Consider the following 25,717-nt stretch of genomic DNA (forward strand, 5'->3'; position numbering starts at 1 on the left):
ACAGGCAGCGAGGATCCCCAGAAACCTAGGATCATGGGGAGGTGGTCCCCCAAGGATAAGGATGTGACTTAAGCTTCCCAGGGTGGATGGAGTCTCATCTGCATGTGCTTCACTTCACAACACAGCTAAGGGACCCCAAAAGCACTCCACTCAGGGCATGGTACCACTGGGGGCCACTTGGCTCATGTTGTAGAGCACCCTGTTCTAGGAGGAACAGCCTGTTCCAGGATGAGGACAAAGCCCGAGCTATTCCAGACAGTTCCTTCTTATCTCAGAATATTGTATTCTCAGCACATTCTGCAGTTATTCTGAAAACTATAGCAGGAGGGGTGTAGACCTGGGCTGGCCAAGGCCATTAGGGACCTGCTCTTCTGCAGCTGGCCCTGGCCTGAAATCAGGACAGCTCTGTAAGATTGGTTTCTTTTATGGCAAGAAATGGCCTGAACACAGAATCCTCAGTGTAACTGGAATGATGCACACCTAGTTAGTTGAAAACTTAATCTTCCAAATAAGATGGCTATTAAGCTTTAGGTTGAATTCTTGAAGAAATTCTCATTAGTTTTTATTTCTATTTTTTTATGTTATATTCTTATTGATAATGACTTTATTGTTCCATACAGTTGAGATCACCTTGGAGACGTCACTGACCACAACCCCTGTGTCCTCCACACCTTCATCAACAGGTATGGAAAAACTGGCCTGAGAAACCAGGAGATATGGATGCTGAGGTCCCCAGCATCAGCCCAAGCTAGGTGGAAAGGCATAGGGTCACTTTGGGAGGTAGCCATGCATAATAGAAAGAGCTGTAAATTTTTTCACTTTCGAAGTATGTGATCTTGAGCAATTTAGGTGTTCTACTTGAGTCAGTTTTCTTTCCTAAATCTGGTGCAATATCCCTTTTCAGCATGGTGGTTGAATACCTTAAAAATGAGAGAACTAATTAATATACAAGAAGTGAATGGTTGAATTCTAGATACATGTTTATATTTAGCTTTCTCCAATATCATAAATTCACAAATTATAGTTGTGAGAGTCAATGTATCAGAAAATCTTAAGGCCAACATGGTTATGAACATTCTGGATATCAGGACATAACTATTATCTGTAAACATGCAGTTAAACCTCTTATGTGTTGCCATAAATCTATTGGTATTTTACGTATCTCCGTCCCTGAGTTTCATACAATAAAATTACTTTATGAGGCCAGGTGTGGTGGCTCAGGCCTGTAATCCCCCCACTTTGGGAGGCCAAGGCAGGCAGATCACAAGGTCAGAAGTTTGAAACCAGCCTGAGCAACATGGTGAAACTCTGTCTTTATTAAAATACAAAAAAATTTTACCCGGGCATCATGGCACACACCTGTAATCCCAGCAACTCAGGAGGCTGAGGCAGGAAAATTGCTTGAACCCAGGAGGCAGAGGTTGCAGTGAGCCAAGATCACGCCATTTCACTCCAGCCTGGACAACAGAGAGAAACTCCATGTCAAAAACAAAAAAACAAAAAAAACAAAAAAACAAAATTTTATGAATAATATGGCCTTGTATGGGATCTTTCCAGAAACTTCTAAGATAGAATGGATCTTTCTAAACACCATGGATCCTTTCAGAAACTTCTAATGTAGAATTCAAGAGAAAACCACCTTTTTCTGAGGGGAGGTTTAAAACAAAGATTGGTCATTTGAAACTGAAGGTGATTATGCTTGCTGTCCTGGCCACATGTGCAACACAAGTTTATGTGATAAACAGACCCAAATCCAAAGAGGATGAGAGAAATATCTCTGCTGCCAGAGGCCAGCCCCAGTACTTCTCTTTGTATCTCCCCAGGAGCCTGGATGGAGGTGAGGCTGCTGAATGGCACAGGAAGGTGCTCAGGCCGCGTGGAGGTTCTTGTCCAGGGCACATGGAGGACCGTGTGTGACGACCTCTGGGACCTGGCTGAGGCCACAGTTGTGTGCCGCCAGCTACAGTGTGGACAGGCTGTGGCAGCCCCAACAGGGTCTCACTTCGGGGCAGGCTCTGGGAAAACCCTGCTGGATGACGTGCAGTGTGTGGGCAGTGAGAGCCACCTGGGGCAGTGCATGCACAGGGGCCAGGCCGGGCACAAATGTGGGCACCTGGAGGATGCCAGTGTCATCTGTGCAGGTGAGGCCTGTTACCTCCCAGGACTTCACTCTTGTCACAGGCAGCCAACATTAATAGAAGCCACTGGACGATACCTTATAAATAACCTCATAGACTTTGATCTCTTGATTAGGTGCTGATGGTTCTCCAGCCCCCACCCCCACCACAGGGGCTGAAGTGGCTTCTGCATCGGACATGCTCCCAGGTGGTTCTAATCTTTGGGTAGTTTGCTTTGAGTATACTTTTCTTTCCACAAGTCATTTTGTTAAGTCATGGTAGAGCTCCTTCAGGGCTAGAGAAAAAGTCCTCTAGTCCTCTTCCATTTCACAGTCAGAGGGTTCTGTTCAGGACAAGTCTGGAGATAAGAATAAACAAAAAATGGAGATGTTTAGGCAATGAAATATTGGTTGCATCAAATAAATCCCATTGGAATGTCTCAATGTTTTTTTGCCAAGAGTTATTGTTAGAAAATACCAATTGTTTCCAAATGATTCATGAGCTGTAATCTAATTCATGAAACCCTAGGACTGTCTGCACTGGTGTGAGGCTGTTACCTCTCCTGGATGCCACTCCTTTTCTTTTCAGAAATACTCAACTTATATTCTCAGACATCATTGAGCATAATATTGTAATAGCACTGTAGACCACAGCATGTTGATTTCTTTGATCATCAGGTGCTGTCAATTCACCGGGTCCCACTCCAACCACAGAACCCGAAGCTGCCACCCCATCATACACACCATCAGGTTGGTCCAATCTTTTCTTGGTTCTTTTACATTGTTGCTTTTCCTCCATAGAATGCTTCTTTCTTAAGCCAAGATGGCAGGGCCTTTGCACCACATAACTTCCAGGGTTCCCCCTTGCTAGAATGTATTGTGCATTGCCTCCTCATGCTCATGAGGGAATGGTGGTCCCTGGAGTCATAGAGCTATGTGATCCTACATTGTTGAGTCACTCTAGGATTAAGAGAGTTAACAATCATTCCACATTACAGCACACCATACAGAGGGACACAGAGCAGAAGGGAAACAAGTTTCTCATTCATTCTATCATCTCAATTTCTTAAATAATTCCTGAACTTGCCCAAACTATGCCTGCACATTGAAAATTTTTGTTGTCTCCAAATGGTTTAGGAGCTCAGTCAATTGAAATAAAATCAGTTAGGATTGAATTGATATCCCCCAAGATATGTATATAGTGATCAGAATAGGTATTAAAAACTGTCTATAGATTCCCAAATTGGTAAATATTTGCATTGTTATTATGTAGCATCCTCTTAATTTTGAGAATCTGAAAAAAGCAGAAATAAGTAGTTGGAAGAGGATGTAGGAAACATAAAAAAAAAAAACCACTTTTCCTCCCTCTGTAGATATTTGATAGGAGAGCAAGGAAGCCCGTTTCCTTCAGTACATGATAACATGGTCAAGAGAACAGAACAAGGATTAGTGAAATTCCCATGGTGGGGGCCACACACTCACAGTAGCACCTTCTTTGCCCAGACTGGAGCTGACCGTCAGCTGCTTCACTTTCAGGAAAAAACTCTGTGTATTTTTTTCTTTTTTCTTTTTTGAGACCGAGTCTTACTCTGTCACCCAAGCTGGAGTGCAATGGTGTGGTCTTGGCTCACTGCAACCTCCACCTCCCAGGTTCAAGTGATTATCTTGCCTCAGCTTCTCAAGTAGCTGGGATTACAGGCACCTGCCACCATGCCTGGATAATTTTTATATTTTTAGTAGAGGCAAGGTTTCATCATGTTGGCCAGGCTGGTCTTGAACTCCTGACCTCAGGTGATCTGCCTGCCTCGGCCTCCCATAGTGCTGGGATTACAGGCATAACCCACCAGGCCCTGCCAACTCTGTACATTTCTGACATATTAAGATTGATTTTACATTGTATTATATGACCAATTGAAAAAAAGAAATTATATGATTATTTCTTTTTCTACTCCAATCCACTTTAAACAACCAGTTTGATGATTTAACTACTTTTGGAGGCCTGCTCCCAAACTATCTTAAATAATCACAGTAATGAAGAGAGTATTCAGTAGTTTTGATTTACATACATATATAAAGACTATTATGAAAAGTATCAAGCTCATTGACAAATGCTGAGAATAGTACAATGAGCCCCAGGATACCAACTATCAAGTTTTGTGAAATCCTAATATTTGCCCTATTGTTTGAGAGCCTTTTTAAAAGGAAACAACACAAAACTTGATTGCTATTTAGGAGTTAATATGATGAAAAGGGCTGCCTTAATGCCCCATGTGGCTTAGCTACTCAGAGCCCAGATACAGCCACCAAAGATCCAGATGGAAACCAGAACATTCAGTCATTTCATTGACTGCCATGTCCATGTATTGCTCCAAAAAGAAAAAAAAGAAACCATCCACAGATGGTTTCATGAGCACTTCACAAGCTAGAGTGTACAACCCAACAATGTGTCCTCAAAGTATTAGCACTTTTCACTTCACTGTGGCATCTGATATCTAATGTTGAATGAGGTGGCAGGGAAGGAGATATGGGAGCCACCAAAACCATGACAGACGCATTCGGAACCAGCAGTTCTCTTGGGCTTATAGTCAGAAGTTCACATTCCCCTGTGCAGCCAGGAGGTATCTAGTAGTGAAGGAGGCCTTTCTTTGTTTTGCATTCACAGGTCAAGCACTGTCATTAACTGTGCCTACCTCAGAGCCCACTGTGCTTCCCCCAACTCCTCCTCCAACAGGTCAGTTGGCATTTGTTTTACGGGGAAAGGGAACCATGCGCCCAGCACTGGGCCAGTGCCTTCCCAGACCTAAAGCCACGCTAAGTGCTAACCATACTCCTGCAAATTCTTGCCTCTGGAGTAGATGAGTCAGAAATCGATGCTGCATATTTGACTATGACCATCAGGTCATGTCTATTTTCAAACTTTGATCTTTCTCAGGTTGGGTTTAGGGGATGTCCTAACTATTAGGGCTGTGTCTCTTTGTCCCTGTGACAGGTGCTGGGTTATCTGCAACCAAAGCCATAACAGAGCCTGCGGCCCTGCCATCCACACCCATGCCTCTGGCAGGTAAGTGCTTGGGAGCCACCACTGGAAGGAGCTCACATTTATGAAACAACCATAATATGGTAAGCAGAGAATCAGATGCTGTCATTAATCTATGCTCACAACCACCTACGAGTGTTATCCACCCCTCCCCCAACCTCGCTGTTTCATAAAATGAGACACAGAAAATTTTTCTAGCATCACTCAACTAGAATGTCCCGGAGCCAAGATTTGGGGCACAAATGTCGGACTTCAAACCCATGTGACTCTGCTTAGCCAGCTGCCTTTGATAGTAGGACAGTATTCTCCAAAGCTACCTTTGGGCTATTGGGAAGAGAACGTGCTTACAAGCCTAATTGCTATGTCCCAGGTACATCAAGACTATAATCAAGAAATCAGGGAGTCAGCTGTGAGTGGTTACCTACTCTATAGATTTTAATATAAAATTCCTAATTTATATTTTTCCCTGTAAAAGTTAGGAAAGATTTATCCTTTTAGTTTGACTGATACTGTATATCAGGTATGAACCCAAATCCCAATATCTTTCTTTCTTACCCAGGTGGAACTGCCTGTACATCTGCTTTACAAAGAAAGAAAGCTCGTTGTAGCATTCTGACACTTTAATGCTGGTTCTGCAGTAACTCACATCAGTAGTAACACAATGTGTCTAGGTCAAGCCTAATGGTGTGCGTGCATGTCTGTGTTTTGAATAAATACTATGGTGGCAGTTTAAGGCTGTGTAGATGCGCTAAACTAGACTTACAGTCATTCTGTTCCCTCCTCATAAAAACACCACACAGCAGGCAGAGGTCTCTCATCTGTTTCAGGCCTCCACTTGGGCCACTTTTTGACATTCTGAGCCCCTAGAAACTTTTGCCTACAGGGACCCCTACCTCCATAAAAAAAAGTATATTTATATACACACAGATATGTATGTATATGTTCTATTTTATGGTTGTGTTTATATGAAGTCTATATTATAGTCATTTCTTCTGATTTTAAAACAAATGAAGACATGTTTGGGGGCCCTTAAAAGTCACATGGACCCCAGGCACTGTGCCTGCCATGTCTGATAGAGGTGTCTCTATCTTGCTCTTCTGAATTCTTCCAAGTAATGAACACATGCAGACCCACTGGACTTGCACCACCAGGACTTTTTGGGAGAAAGAACACAATGCATTTGCCCACCATGAGACTGCTTCAAATCAGGGCATAGGAGAGGATTCTGACTTACCTCATAACCACCTTGGGGGCAGAACTGATGGACTGTGGTGAGAGCCGTGCTAACCTTATGCCCTCCTAGGAGCTGAGGCATAGTAGGCAGTCTGCCCTATTGTCAGTAGTGCTGCACAGTCAGCTGACCCCATTTTTTGGACACAGGTTGTTTGCAGGAGCTTTGTTGAGAAAAGAGGTTCATCTGGGTTTTTTTATTTTTAACTGAGATGGAGTCTTGCTCTGTCACTGAGGCTAGAGTGCAGTAGTGCAATCTAGGCTCACTGCAACCTCTGTCTCCTGAGTTCAAGTGATCCTCCTGCCTCAGCCTCTTGAGTAGCTGGGATTACAGGTGTGCACCACCATGCCTGGCCAATTTTTGTATTTTCAGTAGAGACTAGGTTTCACCATCTTGGCCAGGCTGGTCTCAAACTACTGACCTCATGATCCACCTGCCTCAGCCTCCCAAAGTGCTGGAATTACAAGTGTGAGCCACCATGCCCAGCCAAGAGGTTCATCTTTTATGCATAGTTTCTGATGGGGTTGAGTTGAGAACTGTAGGTCATGGTCATGCTGAATAATGTGAGCAGGAGTGGATTGTTTATGAAATGGAGGCTGCCAGCCCAGGACAATCTGAGCCTTTAAAGGGGTGATTGACCTAGAATCTTCTCTTCTGAGCATAATCTACTTACAATTATCATCACAACTCACATTTCCACTACATTTTTCCTCACATACATTTTCTAACAACCCATATGTTAGATGTGAGAAATATTTCTGCATTGGATAATTGACATTAGGTGATAGTGTGCTGTATTTCACTGCTGCCCCTATTTTGTAAGCTAGAGCACTGTTAATATAATGAGACATAGACTCTCAAATTTTTTGTTGAAGAAATCTAATGGAGTAGTAGGTCTATATTTTACTCCTCCTGTTGGCTTAAGAAAGAAACCTCACCAGTGTTTCTAGAAAGTTCTAGAACACATAATGTCAATATAAGTATCATGATCAGGACAACAAATTACTAAATAAAACAACCATCTGAATTCCAGATTTTTTTAGAGGTTTAATGATTACTTTCACTAGACAGAGAAATAATTCTCTTTTGTTTTCTCTAACCTATCACTGATTAAAGCCCATAAGGTGTAATCTCTTTTTTATAGAGCCTTGCACATAATAGGCATTAAGTGAATATTCTGTGGTTTAAAGTATAACTGTGTTGGCAGCAAAGAAAAGATTGACTTTAATGCTAGAAAGAATGCTCTATAACCTCCAGTCTGTCATGGGACACTCCCCCATACCAAGGCAACTTCCACAGAAAGACTAGCCAGCATCCACTGGGACATGGCTGGGAGGACCCCCCAGGTCAGGGGTCCTCTGGAGTTCTTGTGCCACGTGTGGGCTGAAGGGACATGTGTAAGTTGGGAGCCCGAGGATCTGGCATTATCTCTCTGGAAGTCTGATGCAGCTGCTCACCAGGGTCTTCTGCCCTCCTTGAGGTACTTCCAGGAAGTAGGAGTTCTAACTCACATTTTCCAAGACCCATAGAACCTTCTATCTGCCTAACCCAGAGGAAATACCTTTTTAGTTACACATAAAGTTACAATAAGCACTTCTCTCCCTCAAACCTTCTCCTCTTCCTTGACCTCAGGTCTTTGAAAACCAAAGCCAGAGCATCCTACCGTCTCTATTAGCTCTCTACTCGGCATGTAACCTGACCCAGGCCAGAGGCACAGGGCTCAGCTTGAGAGAGGGAAGGAGAAGGGTCACTTCAGAGTGGAAAATACATATAACAAAGTTCACTGGCCTTAGAAAGTCACGTGGAATACTAACCAATCTACCCAGTTCCCATTCACATTGCCACTTTGACCCTGAAAAAGTTAACTTGGACTTTCTGAGTCTCACTTTCTTCATGTGCAAAACAGTGGTAATAATTGACCCAACAAGAGAGATGTAATGGTCAAATAAGATCAAGCTTGCAAAGTATTTAGGATGGGACCTGCTATTGGTAATGACCACGAAATGTGAGTGGTAGAATTTATTATTATTATTGCTACTATCACTCTTCCTATGAAATAATATCATATGGAAGATATAAGTATTATGACATCAGCAGTATATCAGCCCAACATAATAAGGCTAAGGCAATGTCCTGACACCAAAGGCCACTCCCCAGTGCCCCTCCTTCTTGTGCCTCCCTAGGAGCCTGGATGGAGGTGAGGCTGCTTAATGGCACAGGGAGATGCTCAGGCCGTGTGGAGGTTCTCATCCAGGGCACATGAGGGACTGTGTGTGATGACCTCTGGGACCTGGCCAAGGCTGCTGTTGTGTGCTGCCAGCTGCAGTGTGGCCAGACTGTGGCAGCCCCCATGGGGGCCCACTTTGGGGCAGGTTCTGGGAAGATGTTACTGGATGACACACAGTGTGTGGGCAGTGAGAGCCACGTGGGGCAGTGTATGCACAGGGACCAGGCCAGGCACAACTGTGGGCACCTGGAGGATGCCAGTGTCGTCTGCACAGGTAAGGGGCTGTTTCCTTAAAAAGAAGTAGTTTCTTGGTTTTCCCTTTGAATAATACTCAGTGATTGATTTTACTAAGTCTTATATTACAAACAGCACTGTAAATGTTAGCATGTTGATTTCTTTTGATCATCAGATGCTGGCAATTCACCAGGTCCCACTCCATCCACAGAACCTGAAACTGTCACTTCGTCATACATGCCATCAGGTTGGTTCAATCTTTGCTTGGTTCTTTTGCTTTGTAGCATTTCCTCCACAGAATGTCTCTTGCATAAGCCAAGATAGCACAGACTTTCCATTGCACAACTCCCAGGATCCTATCTTCCTAGAATGCATTGTGCATTGCATCCTCATGCAGGCGGTCACATGTCACATGCAGATGGTGGTCTCTAAGGTCTTGCAGCTTGGTGGTCCTACATGGTTGAGTCACTCCAGGGTTGGAAGATTTAACAATTATTTCACCTCACACTACACCATACAGAGGGGCAAACAGCAAAAGGGAAAGAAGACTTAAGGGGGAAGGGAAGTATGAGAAACTGATTCTCATCTGTCACCTAGACTTAAAAATTCCTGAACTTGCCTGATAATAGATACATTGGAAATGCTCTCTAAATGGTTCAAGGGCTTAGTCAGTTGAAATAATGTTAGTTAAACTTGAATCCATATCTCTCTAATGCAGGCGTCCCCAAACTTTTTACACAGGGGGCCAGTTCATTGTCCCTCAGACTGTTGGAGGGCCACCACATACTGTGCTCCTCTCACTGACCACCAATGAAAGAAGTGCCCCTTCCTCAAGTGCGGCGGGGTGCCAGATAAATGGCCTCAGGGGGCCGCATGCAGCCCGCGGGCTGTAGTTTGGGGACGCCTGCTCTAATGGCACACATACGGGTCCAAACAAGTTTGTTTCATAGATTTGCTAGTCAGTGGACACTCATATTCTCATTATGACTCATATTTTTAATTTTAAGAGTTTAAAAATGGAGTGATTCTCTAATATATTATTGGAAGAGAACACAGAGCTTGAAAGAACGGACTATTTCTCCTTCTGTATATGTTTGGTAGGAGAGTAGTAAGACCAGTCCTCATGCAAGATGGAAACAGAAAGAAGATGAGAGAAATCCCATTGATGAGGTGGCACACAGACTCACATATGAAACATAGATAAAGGAGTCAATTCATTAGCAGAAATTGTATCTAGGACATTGCAACCCTAAATGTTTATTCACCTTAAAACACAACTTCGAAATACATGAAGCAAAAACTAATAGAATGACAAGGGGGCATAAATAATTTTTTATTCTTGGCAATAGAATCCACTTTTTCTCGTATTAGCAGACACACCACATTTTGATTACTACTAGCATGGTGTTACTTTTAACCTATCTAAGTCCATTTGTTTATTTATTTATTATTTATTTATTTATTTATTGAGATGGAGTCTTGCTCTGTTGCCCAGACTAGAGTGCAGGGGTGCAATCTCAACTCACTGCAACCTCTGCCTCTTAGATTCAAGCAGTTCTTCTGCTTCAGCCTCCTGAGTAGCTAGGACTACAGGTGCACACCACCACACCTGATTAATTTTTTGTATTTTTAGTAGAGATGGGGTTTTGCCATGTTGGCCAGGCTGATCTCAAACTCCTGGCCTCAAGTGGTCTACCTACTTCAGCCTCCTAAAGTGCTGTGATTACAGGCATGAGCCACTGTGCCCAGCCATGTGTTTAAATTTAAAGTGGAGTTCTTTTAGGTAGCATATACTTGGGTTTTGCATTTTTAAAATCCTATTTCAAAATCTCTGCCTTTTATTTGAGGTGTTTAGACCATTTGTATTTAATATGATGACTGGCAAATACAGCTTACTAGTTATCCATTGCTGTATAACAAATTACCCCAAATTTTGCATTTTAAAGTGACAGATATTTATTAGCTCAGTTTCTGTAAGTCACATACCTTATAAGCTTAGCTGGGTGATCCTGACTCAGGGTCTTTCATGAGGTTATAGTTAAGCAGTCAATCAGGGGTACAGTCAAGAATCACACAGGGCTTTTTTCCAAGTTCACGTACATGATTTTTTGGTGTCTTTTATTCCTTATGTGCTCTTTTACTTAGGACTTGAGTTTTTTGATGGCTTCCAACTGTAGGCTTCCCTCAATTCCTTGCTGCTTCCACCATAGCAAGTGATGAGAGAGAGACAGAGAGAGTGGTCAAGACAGAACCCACAGTCTTTTATAATTCAATCTCAGAAGTGACATATCATTACTTTTGCTGTATACTATTGATCAAAAGTGAGTTTTTAAGTCCAATGCAAAACACAGGGAGGGAAATCAAACCCTACCTTTTCAAAGAAAGAAGTATCAAATAATTTGTGAGTATATTTTTAAAATCACCACTGTTAAGTTTAAATCTACCATTTTGATAATTATTTAAATTTACCATTTTGCTAATTGTTTTCTATTCATTCCACCTGTTCTTTTTTACCATGTTTTTGTCTTCTCTTTATCTGGAATTTATTGTTCCATTGTGTCTACCTTTTTTTGACTACTAGGTATAACTGTATTTTAAGTGGTTACTTTAGGATTTATAATAAACATCTTTTCTATGTGGCATCCTTTTTCTTCTGACTGAAAAACTACCTTTAACATATCCTATAGTGAAGGTCTATTGATGACAAATTATTTCACCTTTTCTGTGCCTGAAAGCATCTTTATGTCATCATCATTTTTAAAAGATAATTTTCCTGGGTATAGAAATCTAAGTTGACCTTTTTTGTTTCAATGTTTTAAAGATGTTATTTTGCTGCTGTCAGAATTTCATTCTTTCTGTCAAACAGTATATGGTCATTATCACCTTTCCCCTCTATATACAATGTTTCATTTCCAGCTGCTTTTAAGATATACTATTTATCATGAATTCTAATCTATTTGATTATATCATACCTTGGGATAGTTTTCTTTGTTTCTTCTGGTTGAAGTTCATTGAGTTTCATGAATCTGTGGTTCACATTTTTTACAAATTTAGGAGTTTATCTCTTCAAATATTTTGTTTCCATCTTTCCTCCTCTCCCTTATGGACTCCAATTAAATATAGGTTACTTGAAGTTGTCTCACAATTCACTGATGCTCTGCTCATTTTTTTAAGTCTTTTCCCCCATGGCATTTAGCTTTGGGTATGTCTTCAAGTTCACTTATTTTTTTCTTTGCAATATCTAATTTACTATTAATCATATCCAGTGTATTTTTCATCTCAGGTATTATTGTTTTCTTCTTGCGAAGTTTAATTTGGGTCTTTTTTATATCTTACATATCTCTACTTTTCATGTTCCATCTTTCCTCTACCTTCTTGACTATATGATATAATTATGGTTTTCATGCTCTAGTGTACAAATTATATTACTTTTACCATTTATTGTTCTCTTTCCACAAATTTATTTTTCCCATTACGGGCCATAGTTTCCTGCTTCTTTACATCCTTGGCAATTTTCTAGTGGATGCCAGATGTTGCCATTTACCATTTTGAGTATGAGTTATTGTTTATTCTCAGTCTTACTTTAAATCACTCAAGTTACTTGGAAACAGTTTGATCCTTTTAAGCCTTGTGATTAAATTTTGTTAGGCAGGAGTAGAAGGACGTTTAGTATGGAGCTAATTTTCCCCACTACTAGGTAATACTCTTCGGATTACCATACCTAATGCCTCATGGATTACCTGGTTTCACTTTGGCTAGCAGGAACAGGAACTATCCCCATCCCTGTGCAATCACCAAAGATTGTTCCCTCTACTCTTTTTAGGCAGTTCTTACCTTGGTCTTGGGCATTTTCTCCACATACATCTGCTGATTAGTACTCAGATAAAAACTTGAGAGAGACTGAAAATCTTTGGAGCTCTCTCTGTGGGCAACCTTCAGTACTTCCCAGTGAACTCCAGCCACTTTGTTGTCCCTTAATTTTCAGATCCATCTTTTGAAGGAGTCTGCCAGGATCCACCTGGGTTCCCTTTCCCTCTGTTGTACACCGGAACTCTAATTAATAACCTAGGGTAATTATAGGATTCCCCATGTTTATTTACTCTTTCTTAGTGATTACTCTCCTGTGCTACCTGTTGTCCAAGATCAGAAAGCCATAACTTAATGTATTTTGTCTAATTTCTCAGTTTTTCATGTAGGATGGTAAATCTGTACCCAGTTATGGTAGTTTTCTATTGCTGCCATAACAAACTTGCCACAAACTTAGCAGCTCTAAACACCATTGATGTGTCATTTTTATGGTTCTGTAAGTCATAAGTCCAGTGGGCTTAGCCGGTCTGTTTCAAGTCTTAAAAGGCAAAATCATGATGCCAGTAGAAATCTGAAGGAGATCTATTTCCAGGCTCATTGGGGTTGTTGGCATAATTCAGTTACAGGCAGTTGTACAACTGCCTGGTCCCTGATTCCCTGCTGACTGCTGGGTAGGAGTTGCTCTCAGATTTTAGAAGTCACTCAAGTTCTCTAGCTCATAACCCCTTCATCTTAAAGCTTGCACCAATGAGCCAAGTCATCCCCATGCTTTAAATGCCTCCTGCCTCTTCTCCTGCCTTCAGTGAGAAAAGATTCTCTGCTTTTAAGTGCTCATGTGATTAGATTGGATGCACCCATATAATCCAAGATAATCTCCCATTTTGTGATCTGTAACCTAATCACATCTGTAAAGTCTCTTCTGCCTTATCATGTAACCTATTTGCAGATTCCAGTGATTAAAACGTAGACATCTTAAGGAAGTCAATATTTAACCTTCCATACCAGTTACCACATCTGAGCTGGAAGTCAAAGTTAGATTATTTTATTATAAAATGTATTAAAAAAACAATGAGAAATGTCAAGAGTAGTATACTGAACACTTGAGTACTCACTAGTAGATTCTATCAAATATTAATATTTTGTTATAATTATTTCAGATTTTTAGTAAAACAATACAGTAATTGAATGATATTTTATGAGTTAATAGGATAGAAATGGAGACTATCTTATTTTGCTATGTGAGCCTCCCACAGTTTAAGTGACTAAGAGTCCAAATATATTCAGCCAAAACCTAGAAATAAGCCAAAAGCTTCAATCATTTAACTAAATATATCTGGTTTGTTCCTAAAAGAAACAGAAAATTCAGAATTTATTTTGTGGGTGTTTAAAGGGTTAGAATGTACGAATTGGAAGTTCTAAAAGCGCTGGATTTTTCATCCCATTATGCCCTAACTAGTGATAGATGAATGTGGTAGAGAAGGGAGAGTGGATTATCCTCCCTACTTGAATCTGCCTCTTGGGAAGCCAACCAAAACACTGACAGGACATATTTTAACCCAGACATTGCTTCTGTGTAGCTAGAAAGTATCTAGCAGTGAACAAGAACTCTCTTTGTTTTATACTTACAGGTCAAGCACTGTTGGTAGCTGTGCCCACCACAAAGCCTGCTGTGCTTCTCTCAACTCTCTCTCTAACAGGTCAGTTGGCACTTGTTCTATGGGGGATGGGGAAAGGGAACCATGTTCCAAGCCCTGGGCTTGTTCCTTCCCACACCTAAAGCCACACTGAATGCTGACCACGCTCTTGCTCTGAGAAGCTAAGTCAGGAGCTGATGCTGCATATTTGACTGTGACCTTTAGGCTGTGTCTGTTTTCAAAACTTTGTCTTTCCAAAGTTGGGTTTAGAGGATGTTCTAACTATTAGGGATGTCTCTGTTTGTCCCTATGACAGGTGAAGAATTATCTGCAACCATAGCCGCAACAGAGGCAGTGACCTTGACATCCACACCCATGCCCCCAGTAGGTAAGTCTTTTGGAAAATGGGGGAAGGAGCTAACATTTATGAAACAACCATGAGATCATAATCAGAGATGTAGATGCTTTCATGTAACCAATATCTCATTTTATGCTCACACAAATCTACAAGAAAAGTTACCTCTGCTCCACCCTCATTTTTTTACATAGAAAGATAGAGAAAATTAATTTACCTAGAATTAATTGACTAGAAAATGGCTGAGTAAGGATTTGAGCACATACTCTTAGGTCCCAATCCCATATACCTTTACTTGGCCAAATGCTTCTGAGGGAGAAAATATTAGAGGGAGAGAAACTTCTGGCAAACCTGATTGCTAAGACCCAGACACATTAAGGCCTAAATTTAGAAATTGTAAAGCCTGATGTCTTTCGGATTGTCTGTGTGTTGTCTTTTGTTTTCTCTGAAACCGTTTAGGACCTTTCTCTGTTCCTTGTGTTTTGCACTTCCATGATGTTTTACCTTGGTCTGAGTCTTTTTTCACACATTACTCTACACACTCCATTTAAGCTTTTAGTCTAGAGATGCATATTCTTCCATTCTTGTAAATTTTCTTGAATTATTTGTTTGATAACGATAGGAAGTTGGTAGGACCAACTTTCCTTTGTTAACCAGATGAAACACTTGTGGATATTTTCTGCTGATCTTAACCAAGAGCCAAAGATCACCTCTTACTCTATCTTACAAGTCTTCTTTCTAGTTCATCTTGCGAGATGTCCAGATGACCTCCCTGAGGAAAGCAATGTACTCTGTGATTGCCTCCACAGAGCCTTCTTAACCTGTAGGCTAACTGCAGGGATCAGCATGCACAGCTTCTTACCAGCAAAGAACAGCATCCAAGCTCCCTAAGTGATACAAGCCTGCAGGAACTGCTGTACACCAGGAAAGAAAATAAAACTCACCCTAAATATGTTAGTCCCCATCTGTATTAGGACTAGTTCCATTTTCTTGCCTTTTACTGCATATGTGGGTTGAAGGTATAGAAAAATGATCAGTGTCACCGTTGTATGGCAACTGTAACACCTGAATTGCTAGTTTCAAATCAGCATAACCACACACAATTGAACCTAGTCAATTTAACAAAATAATACTCTGTGATTCAGGACACTTGATATTTACAAATTGTCTCCATACGCATGATTTAATTGGATCCTAATAATATCCAGTGAAGTTGCCAACACAGAGACTATGTCCATTTCTCAGATGATGAAACTGAGGCTCAAAGAAGCAAAAGAGCTTCATTTTTCTTACATCTTGCCTGCTGCACTCCTTAGAAAACATGTTGACACATAGTAGGTGTTCAGTAAATGGTGCCAATGTTTACTCCAGTATTTCAAACATCCAGCTACCTGACATGGAATTGAAAAATGGGAAGTCAATACAAGCCATCCAACATTTATGCTTGGTAATAAATCATCAGGCTGATTGCTGCCAGATTCTAAACCACATGTTCAAATAAGCGTGATATCAGTCTTCTGAGAAATGTCACACTGATAATGAATTCAGTACTTCCTTTCATATTTTTTACCTGGGGACACTTTCTGTCCATAGTACTTCACTCCTGTGACAATTCAGCTAATAAACACCAATTGCAATAGTCCCTGATGTCTGTCTTTCTACAGAGTCAAAGACGTATAAAGTTTAAATTTAGATGAATACTTAAGAATGTAGAGCAAAGATTCTCAGTTGAATTTCCTCCTTATTCCCATATTTTTACATTGGAAAGAAGACAAAATGGGCAATAAAAATGTTAGACTTCATACAGTTACCTTATTTTACCGGAATCTTGTTTCAGTAAGAAATGAGCTTCCAGAGGAAGTTTGATAAACTAAAATTTAAAAAAAAAAAAAAGAAAGAAAGAAAGAAATGAGCTGATTAAGGGTTAGGGTCTTTGAAGACATGTAGACCTCACTTCAAATCCCAGTTCAGACACTTCCAAGCAGTGAGCTTCTGGGCAAGCAACCCACTCTCCCTGAGTCTTTGTTTCTGTATTTATAAAATAGGAGGAAATAGTCCATCCCTCACTTGGTGGTCATGAAGTCAAAACGAGGTCACTCAGGCAGAGCATTTGACCTGGCATCTGGCAAAGAGATAGCATATGATAAATGCCATCTTAGCTACTGTCTTATTTTGTCTCCATTACAGCTCCAGAGTCATTTGCTGCCCCTGGGGCAACAAAACCCACAATTCATGGTAAGCCCCTACTGCAAGACACAGAAACACCTGGCCTTAAAGTGCTAGAGCACTGGGCTGGAGAGGACTTTCATAAACATCTGGCCCACCTCCTCTGACCTCACCCCACCCCCATGTCCCCAACATCAGTCCTGGCCTGGACCCATCGAATGTCTGAGTTCTCTCTGCAATATCTGCCCAAGTCACAGACTGTGAGACATCTGTATCTTGCATTTGAATGTTACTACTTAGCTAATTGAAATATCTAAAAGGATAGTTCAGGATTACATAGGGTACTGTATGTCAAGTTCTTAGCAACCAGTCCTCTGACTATCCTGGCATGTGTGTGCATATTCACACACATGCACACACACACAGACACAATTATTACATTCACTGAAGTATTCAGGTTTTTACTGTGGCCATGTAGTAAGCACTTACACATGTGCCAGGCGTGGTGAGAGAACACAGAAAGAAGTCAGACGCAAGGGCAGCAGCAGCAGCAATGGCACCTAACATTAACTGAGTACTTACTATGCACCAGGCACTGTGTCAAGCTTAAAACATGCATTGTCTCATTTGTTCCTCTTGGTTATTATTCCCGCTTTACAAGCTAGGCAGCTGAGGCTTAGGGAGCTTATGTAACTTGTCCTGTTCTAACTCTACAAACAACACTCTTAACTACTCCATCTATTGGTCCCTGCCCCAAATGTGTCTATTATCCAGTAAAGATGTCAAACACACACTTAGGCCACCACCATCAATGTAGGTGATGCGAAGTGCCACGAAAGGTATACAGAACATAAAAGGACGCACACATGCTTATGCAGTCACTTGCACATGCTCATACACGCTCACACGCACACATGCTCACGTTCACGCACACATGCTCAGGCACATTTGCACACACGCACACACACATGCGCACGCATACACATATACATACATATATGCTCCTACGTGTGTGTGCACTCAGCCCGGGCATCTCCCCACACGCCTCTCCCCAACACACCTCCCCACAACCCCACCTCTCCTCCCGCTCCGCCAAGGCCACAGCCTCTGGCCGTCAGTCCTGGTGCCAGGGCTCTGCGTGAAGTTCGGGCTGCAGAATGGCCCGCTGGGACTCCTACGTGCTGCCATTTGATGTGCTCAGATGGGCCCATTTGTTTTTACTGTATATTTATAGTAATAGAATCATGCAGCAATAAAAAAAAAAATAGAATATGGCCGCTACCTCTGCCATATTCTATTGGCCAAAGCAAGTCAAAGCTCACGAGCCCAGAATTAAGGAGTGGGGAAATAAGTTCACGCTTTTCATAGGAGGGGCTGCAATGCCACATTGTTAAGAGCATAAGGAAGAGAAGAACTTGGGCTATTTTTGTAAACAATCTACCCGAGGCAAGCTGTCTTAAAATAGAGTGTGGATAAGGAAGACATTTATAGGCTTCTTGGAGCAGACAGGTCTGGGGAATGGCATGGTATCTCTTGTGGCAGCATAACCATATTTGTAGCAAAGTCATGGGAGATAAGGAGAGCTGGGCTGGGTAGATGACAGTCCAGTCATCCACTGGCAGAGGGGCAGCTATTACCCACTGCCTGCTTTGTTTTCCCCCAGGAGGCTGGGCTCCTGTGCGCCTGGTGAGCAGCCACGGAAGATGTGCAGGTCGTGTGGAACTTTTCTACCAGGGAGTCTGGGGGACCGTTTGTGACGACCTCTGGGACCTTCCAGAAGCAAACATCGTCTGCAGGCAACTGGAATGTGGCTGGGCCATTTCAGCCCCCGGTGAGGCCCACTTTGGGGAAGGTTCTGGGAGGATTCTCCTCGACAACGTGCACTGCAGAGGAGATGAGCAGCACCTTGAGGAATGCTCCCATGTCGGCTGGTTTTCCCACAACTGTGCTCACGGGGAAGATGCCAGCGTGATCTGCTCAGGTAAACCCCTGCTCCCTTCCCTGGTGGGGCCCTCACTTCAGCTCTTTTCAGGAGAATACTTCTCAAGGGACAGCGTAAAAATAACTATTGAAAATGAACCAGTGCGTGATTCACTCACAGCAGATGTCTTCATCTCTTGCACTTACAGATGCTGAATATTCAACTGTCACACCACCAGGTAGGGAAGGTGATGTTAATATATGCAGCTTATCAAAATCTCAGGGAAGAAACTCTGCTGGAAATGGGATGTGTCTTGTTCTCCAAGCCAGTGGAGTGGCTGTGAGTTGTGGAATCCCCGGATTGTCCTGCAGGAGAGATGGACAGTGCCTTAGAATCATCTAGTCCAGCCTCTCCTCCCACTCCACTGTGCATTTTGTATACCAGAAGTAGATTTTCATTTTCTCAGATTTCTACGCTTGATCTTATCCAAAAGGCCAAGAAGTGATTATTTCTCAGACTTCTAAGTAATACTTTTGGTTTGCCAGCTCCGAGATTTGCAGAGGGGATGTCAGTGAGAAATGGATAGATGGGAGGCAGTTAAGATATGAGAGATGGTAAAAAGTACTTCCTCCCCAGTAGTAAATGGCTAGTGGACGCTGTCTTGGCAAAGTGAGCTGATTCCATTTCCACTCCCTCTTTGCCTCGGCCTTCCTGGTGCAGCTCTGGTCTCACAGAGCTTCCATTGCTGTTGGCTTTACCATGCACTTCCAACCCCAGCACCCAGAGTTTTCCATGCCAGTGCCCTCTCCCTCATCAGACCCCCTGTTCCTTTGATGCCCTGGTCTCAGCCAGCTCTCAGTCATTGAGTTATGAACAGAGCTAATTTGACAAGGTCTGGTAAAGCTTCCTTCGCATTTCTCCCTAGGTTGTCAGCTCTAGCAGGTGAGATGGAATTGGTCCAGGGAGAGGATCTCCAATGGGGGGGTGGGTGCTGAGCTGAGTGCCACTTACAGGAGAGATGTTGGGCCATGGAGGAGAATCCACAGCATCTTTAGGTCCTGACTCAGAATCTCTGGGGAGCACCAGATCAGAAGAATCAGTGACTCAGTGCTTCTCCTTATTCTTACAGCACAACCTCGTAAGTCTCAATCCTTCAGTTGCCTGGGAAGAAGCTCCAGATGCCAGAATTTTATGTCTTCAGTTTTCTTAAACCTCAAATTAAAAAATCTCTTATTTGCATATAGGCAAGAGAATAATGCATCAAAGTCTTGGAACAACATAGATCAGTGCTTCTTCCTTCCTCCGCAATAAAATTGCCTCCACGTTTAGGCCTCTCCTCCAGAGACTCGGGTTCAGTAGATTTAGGTGTGGCCCAGATAGTATATTTTTTGGCAAGCTCCTCAGGGCTCTCATGTGCAGACAGGGGTGCAGAGTGATGGCCATATACTGCTGGCATTTTCATGTCTTAAGTAAGTCCTAAGCATGTCCTTTGTGTGTTTGACAGGTCACCCATTAGCTGCCCCGGCAAGGACAGTGGGCACAGGTGAGACTTTTGTGTCCTTTGCTACCTCGATCATCATCTCCTAGCTCTAGCCCTGATGTGATCCTTCAAGGAAATTGAGCCAAAGTACTACTGCCCTGTCTGGGTCACCCCTCTCAACCTGTGTTCTGGGAGACAAGCTGAGTAACAAATGCCAGTAAACTTATGGTTCTAATTCCATTTCTGTCTAGTAAAAGAAAAAAGTCCAGATAATCAAGTGATGCTAGCTGTCTGGCCTCCCAGCATGGACACCATGAGTGAAGGGCAGGCATGCAGCCATTAATAGAGCAATGTTTCCAGGATGGTACCCAAGGCCATGATTTGAGAGGGCTCCCTCCATGAGCACATTTTTCTTCTTCACCTTTTCCCCTTCTCTGACAATCTCCGTTCTTCTCTATTCTTTTTTTTTTTTTCATCTGCCATTTTTTCCTCTGATCTTGCCTATGCCTTGGCCCTTCAGAAGCTCCACTGAACTTTTTCTAGCACGACTTGGGGACAAAGGGCTAAAATACCACTGTTGCAAAGACAGCCTGGCTGGTCCTTTTAGACAACAGCTAGATGACCAGGGCCAATGGAGTTTAGGTCCAGTTCTTATACATCCCAATAATCTGATGGAGCCAGCTGTTTCCATTGCCACCAGCATCACCTTTAATTCGGGACTGAATGTTGGACAGATACATAGACAGAGAAGCAGAACAGAGACAGTGGGTGGATAAACAAATTGTCAAGTGGGCAGACAGGTAAATACAAAATCTTATTAGTATTAGGGGTATTCCAGGGGTGGATGACTAAAGGCAACTTCTTTGTACTTAATAGTGAGTTTTTAAGAATGCAATTTGAATAAATTATAACTGACAGTGGATGAACTCTGTCTTCCACAGAGGCTCCATGTTGGCTCAAGTTAATTGGGAAACTGAAGCAGTACTTTACTCATTACTACTAGTTACTGTACAAAAGTCAAAGCTACAGAGCCCACAACTAGGGGATAACCAGAGAAAAACATTCTGGCTGATATTGCATAATAGCTCTTTCCAGCAAGCCCATATAGATGGCAGAATTCTCAAAAGAGATGAGAGATGTTTTAAAATTCAGATGCACTTATCCTCTAATTTCTAAGTCTACAAGACTTTTTAGACTAGTTGATACTTCTGATGTATTCTAAGACATACTCACAAAGTAATACCAAAATCTTCTTTGGAAATAGTTGTTTTTTTTTTTTAAGAAAAGATGTGAATTAAGAAACAATTGAAATTTAAAAAATATTTCTGCATTTAGAAAAATCTCGGTGCGGTGGCATTATTACTAACTCATCTGGAGCGATTAGGAATCCCCCACAGAATGCAATGCATGACAACATCACTTGTGTGTGGGAAATTAAGGCGAATGCATCTAATCATATACTGCTGGCATTTCCACATCTTGAGTAAGTCCTAAGCTGTTAGGTATGTACTTAGCTACTTTGTGTAGCTTTTGGGCTCTGCTGTCTTGGGCTGCTTCCAGGGGCACATCTCGTGCCAGCCTCATCTTTCCTCTTCCATTTAAAATCCCGTTCCCTTAAAGCAATGGCTCTCAGAGGGGAAAAGCAGGGTCAAAGGAGCCCATGCTATGTTTAAATGACTGACAGGCTTTTACTCTTATCTCCAGCACCTTTATAGTAACAAAATGAAGCATCTGCCTCACAGCAGGCCTCTAAGGTCTTCTGATGAGGAAACTGAGAGGCATCCATGGTGTTTGCTTCCCCAGTCTTGACTGCACCAATGAGTATTTTGAAATCCTGGACGGCCCTCCATCCTCAACGAAGTCATTGGGAAAGACCTGCTCTGGCTTCCACCCCACCTACGTCTCCTCCTCCAGCTCAATGACCCTCGTGTATTTCCGAAGCTTCAACAACCTAGGAAAAAACTTCATTGCTTATTATTATTCTGCAACCAAAGGTGAGAATAATGGTAAAGAGCAACAATTCTAGAGCTGGACTCTCTGCCTGGGTGTGAGTCACCATCCTATCACTTACTCTGTGACTTTGGGCAAGCAGCTTGACCTCTCCCAGCCTCCATTCCTTTCCTGTGTAATGGGGACAACAAGGGACCCTGACTTTCTAGGTTTATTGTGAGGGTTGCATGCCATGAGGTAAGTGAAAAACTTCGCAAAGTGATGACACATCATAAATGCTTGATAATGGGCTGCTTTATCGTGGGCTTTTTCATTCTACGTAAACATCTTGTTACAGTCAGCCCATTAGAAGGTTATTTCTGAAGTTACTCTGAATTTAGTACTAGGTAGGTGTTTTAGGACCTACAGAAGAAGTTGTAGTCCCAGCCTGAGAGAGGCTCATGTGCAACCAAGAGGATGTTTAAGGCAAATACATGGATGTGAGTAGAGGACAAATAGAAACCCTAGATGAAGGCAAACAATGGAACAGATAAATATGCTAGAATACACTAAATTGACATATGCATGCACCTCTGCAAAAGACATTGGGAGAGACAGAAAGTGCAATGTAGGTTAAAAGTATTAAGGAAACATTGAGGGGAAACGGCCTCTATAGCTGGCTAAGTTAAAGGTAGAGAAGGTGAGATAACATATCAGGTGAGGGAACAGCATGACCTAGAAATAGGAAATATAAAATGTGTGGCAAGAAGGCAGCACCAAGCCAAGGTTCCCTGTTGAAGTGCAAGGTACTCAGGGTTAGGCAATAGTAACAACAACAGTGATCAAAATACTCAAAATAGCAGCTAACATTTACTGAATCCCTATTGTATGCCAGGCAGCATTTTAAGCACTTCATGTAAGTTATCCTCACACAGACCCATGGTTCTTCCCCTTTTACAGATGAGGAAACTGAGGCTTAGGAGGTTCAGTAATTATCTGAGGTCCTGCATTATTTACCACTAAGAGAAAACAGGCAGAGCTCATGAAACTGCAAATAGCTAGTATCCGCTTTTTCCAAAACATGGTTCAAAACGATCTCTTGTATTTTACCAAGTGCCAAGGTAACTCACTGAGCAAGCTCTGGAAACATGCTATAAAACACAAAGGAGATGCTCTGTGTACCAAAGCAGATAATGAACAATCACCGTAATTGACATTAAACGGCTATTGACGATGTATTTCCTTGTATTTGCAGAGGCAGTGTCGCAGACCCCACATCTAATCAGTGAGTCATGTTCATGCTATTACTCAAATTTCACCCCCTAATTTCTTCTTGTGCCCCCCTCCAAGTGCTTCTACCATCGTTATTTGCTCTGTGTCTCATAGATGATCCTAGTTCCCTGTATAAATCTTCTGTAGATGAGAGATTCCATCTGCACAGTTTGTGCACAAGTATGATGCCCACTTACACTCAAACCAAGTTATGCCTCCCAACAGTTGAGTCTCTGTATATTGATAATTGTTGGTTTTATTTCCTTTTTTGTTTCTATCAAAGCCAATGACTCACCTAATTAGATACTCCACTTTTAGAAAAAGTTAAAGCAGAAGCAAGCAGAAGAAACAGCTGTTTTCCCCAGAAGGACACTGATCCTGAAGTTTGCATGTTTGCATAGAATAGGACAATTTAAATACTTTTATATTTATGGTAACTAAGCAGAAAAAGAGAATATTATTTTTGTTGAATCACACACACCTGAGAAACAAAGAAACAAATGAAAACAGAGTTTGAGTTGGGAGGTCACGTTACCAAGACTGCAGGGAAAAAGAATCAGCCAGAATCTTGGCATTTACTGAAGACTGATCTCAGAATGCTGCCCTCTTGACTTGCCCAAGTCGTCCCTTCTTAATTAGTCTTCTTGTATCACAGCCATCCCAACAGCAACACCCAGGACAGTAACAGCAAGAGCAGGTAAGCTCTGAAATGCATTCATTCATTTACCAAGTGTCATTTTGTCTTGGCACCTGCATTTGTATCTGTGTCTGTATCTGCTTCATGCACAGAAACTGGACCAACTGCAAATAGTCCATCTATTTGCAAATGGGACACTTGATTCTGCCCAAAGTTTTAGAGCCATTTAAAACTTTTGGGATCTTTTGGCTCTAGCATCCCAGGATGAGTAAAGTTCATTTTTTGGTACCTTTCAGAGCCATCAAAGCCTGAGCAGCTTACAAATTCTCTCTAGTGGGGTTCTATCTTTCCTCCTTATGACCAGTACTGATCATAGTTAGCTCCTCATCTACATCACCAATAGACTTTTGCAAAGTAAGTGGAGTGTCAGAGTCATTTCACAGACAGTGATATAGAAAAGCAGAGAAAAAATTGTGAACTTTGGAATCAGGATACCTGACTTTAGATCTGCTGCTTACCAGATGTGGGGTTTGGGGTGAATCCCTTTGCTTCTCCAACTTACAGTTTCCTCAGAGATAAAATTGGTATACTCCTCTACTTACCTTCCTGAGTTATGATAAAGGTGGATGTGAACATACACACACATACACACACATACTTTGTAAAAATCATAAATCACTGTGCAAATCATTTGTTTTTCTGCATTTAGCCAAAACAAATCGGCACATACCTCTGGAAAAATAACTACTCCATTAGTGGACTTTTTAGTGCTACAGACAATCCTAACAACTTTGCAACTTCCAACTAAGAGGTTGACTAGTTGATCAACTACAAAGTTCTCCACTCGTAGAAGTAGTATGGGGTGGGGAGCTCAACACCCATGGGAAGGGTACAGTGCCCCCAGAGAACAACAGTCACCAGATCTCTCTCTGCAGGGGATTGGCCAGAGCTTCGGCTGATGGGTGGCTCTGGCCGGTGCTCAGGACGCGTGGAGATTCTCCACCAGGGCACCTGGGGCACCGTGTGCGATGACCTGTGGGACCTGAATGAAGCTGAGGTTGTGTGCCGGCAGCTTGGGTGTGGTCGAGCCATGTCTGCCCTTGGGAAGGCCCACTTTGGCCCCGGCTCAGGAGACATCTTCCTGGATAACCTCCAGTGTGCTGGTGTGGAGCGCTATCTGGGCCAGTGCGCCCACTCGGGCTGGACAGAGCACAACTGTGGCCACCATGAGGATGCCAGTGTCATCTGCTCAGGTATCCTCTCCCCTCTCAGCCAGTGATTCCTGATGCTGCAATTGTGGCATTTGGAAACTGCATCCTGGGTGGAATTTTCATCCATCCATTCATGTATCTCCTTTGGACACCACAGGAGTTGCACAGGAAAGGTCTCTAATTCGTTGGCATGAGCACCAAATGGACATTACAATGCAGATTCTAGGGTCCCACCCCCAGAGATTATGACCAAGTAGGAAAGGGACCCAAGAATATGCATCTTAACAAGTAGTCTAGGAATTCTGCATAGGAAGGGCCAAGGGCAATGCAGCCCCGGCTGCTATGGGGCAGAGTTGACCCAGCTGCTGTTCCCCAACCTTCTAGGCTAAGGGATCTGCCAGAGGAGGGTTGAAGTTGCCCAAGGGGTAGTTCTGGCATTCTGGGTTCCTATACCTTGTCA

The 25,717-nt window shown here is 42.4% G+C and overlaps 1 protein-coding gene across 14 annotated transcripts in view; it reads left to right on the forward strand.

Moving 5' to 3' along the window:
- The first annotated feature begins 18,411 nt into the window (after nt 1-18,411).
- The window catches only part of DMBT1L1 (scavenger receptor cysteine-rich domain-containing protein DMBT1), a 57,223-nt gene continuing 49,917 nt past the window's right edge, over nt 18,412-25,717 (forward strand). For 6 of the 14 annotated variants that reach the window (XM_074383028.1, XM_074383037.1, XM_074383032.1 and 3 more), the window contains exons 1-6: nt 18,412-18,788; nt 20,233-20,271; nt 22,012-22,202; nt 23,393-23,422; nt 24,065-24,106; nt 24,982-25,299. In XM_074383028.1, the coding sequence (XP_074239129.1) occupies nt 18,721-18,788; nt 20,233-20,271; nt 22,012-22,202; nt 23,393-23,422; nt 24,065-24,106; nt 24,982-25,299 (688 nt within the window). In that variant the 5' untranslated portion in view covers nt 18,412-18,720. Of the gene's footprint in view, nt 18,789-18,936; nt 18,967-20,232; nt 20,272-21,543; nt 21,692-22,011; nt 22,396-23,392; nt 24,107-24,981; nt 25,300-25,717 lie in introns of those variants that run through there. The other 8 variants (XM_074383029.1, XM_074383038.1, XM_074383030.1 and 5 more) reach the window with 8 other exon arrangements.

The sequence above is a fragment of the Saimiri boliviensis genome, chromosome 12 (assembly GCF_048565385.1).
Source record: "Saimiri boliviensis isolate mSaiBol1 chromosome 12, mSaiBol1.pri, whole genome shotgun sequence".
In the NCBI taxonomy this organism is placed as follows: domain Eukaryota; kingdom Metazoa; phylum Chordata; class Mammalia; order Primates; family Cebidae; genus Saimiri; species Saimiri boliviensis.